Source organism: Myripristis murdjan, chromosome 1, assembly GCF_902150065.1.
Source record: "Myripristis murdjan chromosome 1, fMyrMur1.1, whole genome shotgun sequence".
Taxonomy (NCBI): Eukaryota; Metazoa; Chordata; class Actinopteri; order Holocentriformes; family Holocentridae; genus Myripristis; species Myripristis murdjan.
Window position 1 is genome coordinate 25,018,050 of NC_043980.1, and position 8,668 is coordinate 25,026,717.

Consider the following 8,668-nt stretch of genomic DNA (forward strand, 5'->3'; position numbering starts at 1 on the left):
AATTTCAGCCCATGTTGCCATAGTACACTCAGCATAGTACTCATACACCAGCTGAATAGATCACCTAACCTCTGCCACAGCTTACTTCATCCACCACTGTACAAAATAAAGTGACTGATAATGTCTGTGGGTGTCCTTGTGTTCATTATTTATTGGTAGAATAAGTAATGATTAATGGCGGGTGGGGGGTTGAAAATCATTACAAGTCAGGGCAATCTTACATTACATTATTGAAACTACTGAAACATTTGAACATTTAATGAGTCCAGATTTATCTCCACATCACTTTGGTTAATCCAGGAGATTCTGCCCTCAAAACCTAATTGATCTATAGTTAAGGTAGATTGTGACTGAAGCCCAGCATACCATTTCTCCCTGGACTCCCAAAACTGTCAGATGACCAGTGATGTGATGTACGTACTTTCCTACTATTTACATATGCTGAGCTAGCTTCATTTTTATGTTCACATTTCCTTTTCTGTACTAGAGAATCAGCCAGCAATAGGACAGAGACAGTGTGTCTGTGGTATGGGTGAAGACAAAGGAAGGTGGGAGGGACTTTGTGAGGCTTCACATGTATTGAAAGTGTGACAAGATTTAAATCACAAGTGGCTGAACTTAGGAAGTGAGAGGAGAAAGAGGAATTGTAACATATGCATGCACAGAGAGATATTAAACAAGGACCTTTGAATTGTATGAGCAGCATGGAGGTCATTTTCCTAATCTTTGTTTTACATCTGGGAGGTAAGTAGACTATAATATTTTTTTTTCTGTGTTTCCTTGTCTTCCTTCTGCTCCCCAGGTTAGGTGAACATATATATCTCTTAAGGTCAATGGGAGGCTGAAAATAAAATCTGACCATTGTTTTTGTCTCTGTGTTTATTGGACAGGGTTATGTTGCATTGAGGCTAATCCTCTTACAGTAACAGGAGTGGTAGGAGAGCAGGTCACTTTCACATGCTCTCACTCCTTTGCATCTTCTAATACAAAATACTTCTGCAAGGAAACATGTGAGCATGAAGATGTCCTGATAAGAAGTGAAACGAAGCCTGCCTTTTCAAAGGGCAGATACAGGATTTGGGACGGAGGAAACACATTCAACGTGACCATTACTGACCTCAAAGTGACCGACACGGGGATGTACAGGTGTGCGATAGACAGACTTGGCTTGGATACATACACTGCAGTCCGTCTCATAGTCACACACGGTGAGTTTAATGTGAATGAATATCTGCCATGACGCTGCTATTTTTCAGTAAGTCTACCAGGTTAGAAGAGTAAGACCTTTGTGCTACTTCCTCTGTACATCCACTGTTATGCAATACTGTCCGTCTCATGAAGATCTTCCCTTTTTGTAAGGGAGTCACACAGCTTATGGGAATGTGTCAGTGGAACCGAGCCAAACCGCCATAAATAAATGTGTCCAATTACATCTGCAAATGTAAAAACACCCTAAATTATCAAAGCTGATTTATTCAAACATTTTCACTGTTAATGTGTAGTTGGCTCTTACAATCTTCAGTTAATAAGTGTCTGCTCAGTGTATTATTATGACTTCTATTGCTGTTGTTCTTTATTGTAAACTTGTGTTACACAGGGCTTAGCGTAGAATAACATAAAATTCCATGGATAAATGCAAATAAATAAATAAAGCAAATGAAATGAAGGCAAAATAAAATCATCAGTGCAATGCACGGTTATGAAAAATGATCTTTGAGCAGTATCTTCAAATCATGTAACGATGCAGCTAGCCGTACCCTGCCTGGGAGGTTATTACATAGTTCTGGGATTCTGATATACCACTTTAGCCTCAGCCTAGGGAAAAATAAACAATCACTGTCAGCTAATGTAAGACTGCACTCATACAGGGATAAAGGCTGCATGATTTTAGGTATGGGCACAATAATTCACTGATTTAAAATGAATCAGTACAAATTTTAAACTCAACATGGAGCCAGTGTGCTGTACATTTGCTAAAATGGGAGTTGCATGCTGTCATAGCCTCTTATATGCCCTATGTGCTCTGTTCATTGCATTTCCCCCAACTCTTTCCTCTACCACAAAGCCACTAAGACACGTCATGCCCTTCCTGTCAAAGACACCACCACAGCAAATGTCATAGCAGCAGGTAAGATCAGTCGTGCCATGAGTACAGGTGTAAACAACTTCCTATTACAGCTATCATAACCAATGTCTGTCTGTTGGTCTGTTTGTCTTTCAGGACACAAAAGGAATCCTGAAGATAAAATAATACAGTCTAGTTCACCTGAAGCAGAGATTACAAATACCTCATCCTCTAGTAAGTGTAAGGGTAAGGGTAGTTTCACTAAATGTAATTAAACCACTAGTCTAACCACACTGTGTAGAGTCCAAGTAAATTTATGTTAGCACGGTCAGTCAGACAGTTATACTGATTTAAAAAAAAAAACAACAACACAGGATTTTAGTAACACATTTGCCTGTATATGGTCTTGAGCTCAATATCTGACACTGACAGATATTCACCTCCCCATCACAGTTTTTTCCCCTCCCCATTCATGTACATTGCCTTTGCAAAACAGCTATAAAAAACATAGCTCTAACTAAAATATGAGAAAGTATCGAGCATGTCTCCAAGAGCTATTTTTAAAATTCAGTGATGAGCCTAAAACTTAAAAAAAAAAAAAAAAAAAAAAGGTATGACCATTGCTTCTTTATGTGATACTCTGATTATTCCACAGTAACTGAGATGTGCCTCTGTCTCCTCTGCAGATAAGCTGGTGTACACTGGTGCAAGTCTTGGTGTAGCTGTGTTGGCGCTGGCATTCGTCCTTCTGGTATTCATCAGAAAACGAAACAGGCGAAACACCACTGCATTTTCTGGTATGAAACAAACAGGATCACCTAGGAATATCCTCTGAAATATCAGGAATGCTACAGTTCAAATCTTCCTTATGAATATGGGATTGTTTTGTTTGAAAAAAAAAAACATCCTTTTGCAGGGTAGTAAACCTTACTTTGAATTTCCTTAAAAGTGAATTGACTTTTATGATCGCTCTCCACACAGTGAAGAACCAGAAGACTGTCTATGCCATGTCCAATCAGCACCGAGACGTACACTGTGACATCACCACCTATGATAATCTACCAGCAGGAAGCAGGAGCAACACTTCATCCGCTGTTCAACACCAAGTTACAAGCAGAGACGCAGACAATATTTACTCCAACGTGGCCGAATCTACCCCAGACAGCCTCGTCTACTCCACTGTGACCTTTAACACAGAAACAGATCACGGCTCTCTTATGCCACGCAAGGAATCAGTCATGTACGCTACCATTACCTACAATGACTCGAGAGGAAGTGATGATGAAACCAAGGCTTATGATTCTCACTCCGTTTGATGACACAACTGTTCCCTCAACATCATCTCTCATTTCCACTTGACTGACACCATAACTATCAGCAAAGTAAAGTCCCTATCTGTTTCTAAGTTGTGAATAAGTTATTTTAATTCATTTATATGTGACTAAGTTAAGTAATGTCTGTGATAGCAAATAGGTGGATATACTGTATATATACTCTATCTATCTATCTATCTATCTATATTTACATATTCTGGGTTTTATATTAATTAAAATTATATTATAAATCCACAATATGTATTTTCTTTACAGTGCACTGTCAAGTTTTCTATGTATGTTTGTGATTGACATCATGGTTAAGAGGAAGGGCGTGAAATGTGTCAGGTTTTAGCGCAAACACTGGTCAAGTACTGGCAAGCACACACACACACACACACACACACACACACACACACACACACACACACACACAAAGATGCAAACACACACACACACAAGAGCCACACACAGCTTGACTCAGAACTGTGAAGAAAAGGAAACAGAAGAGACAGAATGACGCCGATGACCACAACTTCCAGGGCCGCCCTACAAGGCTGATGTTTTGACATACGCATGAACCTAAAATTCAGACTGAATTTTGACTGAATCTGAAGTTTGTAGAATTGGCCAAAGTGAAAGTGTGTGAAGTGCTGAGGAACTATCAGACACAGACCAAAAGACTAACGTAGCTGCTTGTCTGAGTGGGACAGGATTTAACTAGCAATAGAATGACAAAGATGTGTTTTCTCAGCATCTGCCTGGTCTTTGGTGAGTGCTTTAAAACCTCAACACACTCTCCACGGCCACAAGAATACTATGAGAACTTTCAGATGATCTTCCAGTGCTGTAATGATCTACAACTGAAATTAAAACCTGCACTTTGTCTGATGACCTCTTCAACTTTGTCTAATTATGAATGTTAAGTACTGTTGTCACCTAATTTTATGCCATTCAGGTGAAATAGTTGAACACTTGTACAAAGTTCTACATCACTGAACATAAAACAAAATGTGAAAATGTACGCTTCACAAAAAATAATCTGGACTTTCTTTGTCTTTGGAAACAGATTCTTACAGTCACAAGACGTTTTATCAAAGACAGGACAGGTGGGAGGACAGGTTAACACATCTTGCCTGTATGACTCACAGTATAAACTAAATATAAAGCATTTCATCAGGAAGTTCATAAGGAGGTTGTCATTCAAGGCAATGAAAAACAGGGCAATAAGTGGATCTGACCCTGGGGCATGCAGGGACAAATTCTATTGTATGTACAGTGCATTCAGAAAGTATTCAGACCCCCGTCACTTTTTTCATTTTTGTTATGTTGCAGCCTGATGCTACAATTGTTTAAATTCATTTTTTATCTCATTAATCTACACTCAGTACCTCATAATGATAAAGTGAAATCAAAGTGTAGAAATTTTTGCAAATTCACTAAAAAGGAAAAACTATATATCACACATCGCATCGACATAAGTATCCAGACCCTTCACTCAGTACTTAGTTGAAGCCTCTTTTGCAGAAGTTACAGCCTCAAGCCTTTTTGGGTATGACGCAACAAGCTTTGCACACCTGGATTGGGGGATTTTCTGCCATTCTTCTTTGCAAATCCTCTCAAGCTCGGTCAGGTTGGATGGGGACCGTCGGTGGACAGCCGTCGGTGTATACAGTCCAAAGCTGTATACATTCACTGCTACACACGTACACGGTCAAAAACTTATTTCAATCCACGATTGCAGATTCCTCCATATCCTAGCTGCACACGTGGTAAATTGCTGTAAAGCCCAATTAACTGTCGTAAAGCAACAACAAAATATACTTTACTGCGTTTAGCATCAAAACACAAATAAATCTTAAAATAACCATTAACTGTTCATATAGGGGAGAGTGGGGTAATTTGTGCCAAGGGGCAAGTAGTGCCACCCCTGTTATCTAGAAAACCATAGAAGAAGTTGGTCATGTGACCACATATTTTTTGAAGAGGCATCCATTTCACTCATCCTGCCAAGAAGGGAGACACATGGCTTGAGAGGTAAGCACATTTAAGTTCAAAAAACATTTTTTTGCCCTCCAAAGTAAAATTTCTATGATCAAGGTTTTTTGATTGCTGTGTTTGAACAATTATAGAAAACTTTGAAAACAGTTCACACAGGTTTTAGTACTTAAGTAAGCTACACCATGAGTCTATACAGTTAGCATGATGTTAGCTCAAAACAGCTGGGGGATGCATTTTTTTCAAAATGGTGGGCTTGGGGTAATTTGTGCCAAAGGGCCTGGGGTAAGTTGTGCCAGTGGCACAACTTGTGATTATATACTATATTACTTTATTGTATTTTATTGTTATTGTACATTGTCTTCTTACCTTTGATCATTAAAACTATTCAGATTCAGATGAAGATGATTTGCAGGTGCTCATTTTGGAATTTTTATTTTGTTCTGGGTATGTGTTCATGTGGAGCTAGGCCTCGTTATAGAAAAGTGGCCTGTGATCTTGTTAAAATAATAAATAAATGTTAAATAAATAATTTTGTATTGAATTTGTTTTGCTTTTATATAGCATTATCATTTGTGAGATTAAAATGATCTGTTTCACTTCAATTATCAATGGCACAATTTACCCCAGTGTATTCTCTCTAATGGCACAATTTACCCCGCACCGGGGGCAAGTTGTGCCACAAAAACACTTTTTTTTTTGAAAGCTGTATTTCTCAAACAGTTTATATAAGATTCAAAGTGATTGTTCCCAGGGATGCACAACATCCTAAACTATATGTGCATATTTTAGTTGGAGGCATTACTGTATTCCCCTCGCTTTAAAGGCACTTAAAGTAAAAATTGGCACTACTTACCCCACTCTCCCCTACTATTATTTAACTGTTGCATGAACTTAAATATAGCCAGAACATATTGCATAAACTACATATCCTAAAAAACACTTTATCAAATATTATTTGGTGTGTTAGTGGCTCTAACATTTCTGGCCCCAATTATAAGGCAGGAGGACTTATGATTATCAAACATATAACTATTACAAGAGCCACATCAAATTATAACAAATCTAACAACAAAATCAGCATACACTGTGTCATACCTTTTTTTTTTTTTTTTTTTTTTTACGTTGATATGCATAACCTGAAAAAGTTTTTTTTTAAATTTTGATTTATTATTATTATTATTATTATTATTATTATTATTTAAGGTTTGAGGTGGTAATGAACACATTTCAAAGATTTTTTTTTTTCAAAATTCAACTTCATTAGAATTTTACAGAATGTCTGTAGAGGACGTCAGGGCTTATATCATGCAAAACAAGTGCCCATTCATTTCATTTCATTTGTGAAAATTTAGGAAGCACTGTGACTTCTTGGAGATGCAAAGGAAGATTTTGCACTTAACACATCTCATATAGGTTTTCCCACTGCACCCAGGCATTCTACATCTGCTACTGTTTTGTGACAGCTTTTCATAAGATCACGTGGCTCACCTCTAGTATATTGTTCCAAGAAGTACAGCTTATTTGAACTATTGTCTGCTTTAGAGTCCACTGTATGCTCATATGCCTTGAGGAAGGACCTGAAGTCCAGAGGGTCACCACAGAAGACAGGGATATCACGTTGTGGCAAACAAGCCAACATTTGATGTTTCACCAGCATCTCTGTCATGCCGTTGTTTCAATGTCTGCTGTTTCAATACTTTGTACATGTCTTTTGTGGTACTGGGAAACCCCACTGGCAGTAACACCTGACTCTTCTACCTTTAACACTTGAGGTATAGTGACATGTCTGCAGGGGCGGACTGGGACTAAAAAACAGCCCTGGACTTTGACTAAGCCCGGCCCAAAACAACAAATTTCTGAGTGTAGATAAAACCACAGATTTACCATGGATCTTTTGTGGCACAGAGGAGATATGTTGGTCAAACACTTGGTATGTAGTGTTAGTGTATGTTTATGAGTTGTATAACATAATAAATTATCTTGAAGGAGTAGATGTTTACCAGTAAGCTTGACTCCAATAATTTAACAATATGTTAAATTATTTGTTTTAAAAATGTAAATTACTTATCAAACAGACCTAACAATTCAGCTACCAATGAATAAGCAGGAGTATGCCTGTGATAACACAGATTGAAAAATAAGCCGAAGTGATACCTCTTCTCTGAATTGACAAGCTAAGCCACTGCGCTGCTGTTAGCCAGTGAAAATAGACCGGAGTGACAACTCTTCGCTTTGTTACACAATCTATGTCAGTGCACTGCTGTAGCTGGAGAGTTTCTCTACCTTTTGGCTCGTGTGGTGGCAGTGCGGTTGTTATTATGTCCAATTCCGCGTTAAAAATAGATTCCATTTTATTTGGCTAATTCCGCGATTCCGGGATCGATAAGTTGACCTCTGCAGCCTCTCTAACTGCCTAATTTTTTCCTCTCTTACCTTCTCAGCCCCACCCTTTTCTTTCCTTTTTTAGGATTAGCAACACCAGTGGTATCCATGGTCTCTCTCTAGTCATCTCAACTTGCACACACTACCACAAGTAACTTTGACATGGCTGAGTGGCAAGTAAGCCTGCGCATCTAAGGGCCTACCGGCGCATTGTTGCCAACTATCGGTCTGGACATGGAACAACAGTAGATTAGCTACAAGCAAAAAAGGGGACGAAAAAAAAAAAAAAAAGACCGGCCGGGCACCGGCCGTTCTGGTATTCTCCAGAACGTCCAGATGGCCAGTCCGCCCCTGCATGTCTGGGAGTTTGTCATACCTCTGCAGGTTAGTTGATGGCTGGTTTCTGCCTCCTTGACGACTTTCCTTCTTTACAGGAGTGCAGTGGCGTCGCCTGGCCTGGGCATCCGGAACTCTACCCCCGGATGTTTTTTCTTTAGCCCCGGATAATTTTTCCTCCTCTCTGCGGTTTACTACGGAGTAGGAATATAATATCTCTGTGCGCTATTCAAGCGGCATTACACTAAAGAAGACAGTTTTTTTTTTAAATGATTATTTTCCTGTTTTCAGTGAACGCAACAGTGGCGAAATGCTCAGACCAATGTGAGAGCAGTTGTGTGGCAACACCGTTGTTTTATTAGCTGACAGGTATCTTATCTGTGATTTATAAAACGGTTGCTTCCCATCCTTAAATGTGATTGGCTGAGCCGCGTTCCATGCCGTTGTAAAATCACTGTAACCCATTGGTAGACCGCAGCACAAAATATCCCTGTGCCAAGGTAAACGGACATAGCGTTGCCTAGCAACCAACCGCTCTGCGCTCATGTTGCCTCGCATTTGCAGAGCAACT

General features: G+C 39.2%; 1 protein-coding gene across 1 annotated transcript; it reads left to right on the plus strand.

Moving 5' to 3' along the window:
* The first annotated feature begins 672 nt into the window (after positions 1–672).
* On the plus strand, positions 673–3,451 carry LOC115366916 (uncharacterized). Its single transcript, XM_030062590.1, has 5 exons — positions 673–744; positions 891–1,208; positions 2,222–2,299; positions 2,752–2,862; positions 3,047–3,451. The coding sequence occupies exons 1-5, from the start codon at positions 696–698 to the stop codon at positions 3,379–3,381; spliced, it is 891 nt and encodes a 296-aa protein (XP_029918450.1). The 5' UTR covers positions 673–695; the 3' UTR covers positions 3,382–3,451.
* The last annotated feature ends 5,217 nt before the right edge of the window (positions 3,452–8,668 follow it).

Bases quoted from the DNA above. Each gene is read 5' to 3' on its own strand.
- LOC115366916 (XM_030062590.1), top strand. From the start codon at position 696: ATGAGCAGCATGGAGGTCATTTTCCTAATCTTTGTTTTACATCTGGGA. The intron at 2,300-2,751 runs GTAAGTGTAAGG...TCTCCTCTGCAG, and splicing joins TACAAATACCTCATCCTCTA to ATAAGCTGGTGTACACTGGT. The intron at 2,863-3,046 runs GTATGAAACAAA...CTCTCCACACAG, and splicing joins AAACACCACTGCATTTTCTG to TGAAGAACCAGAAGACTGTC.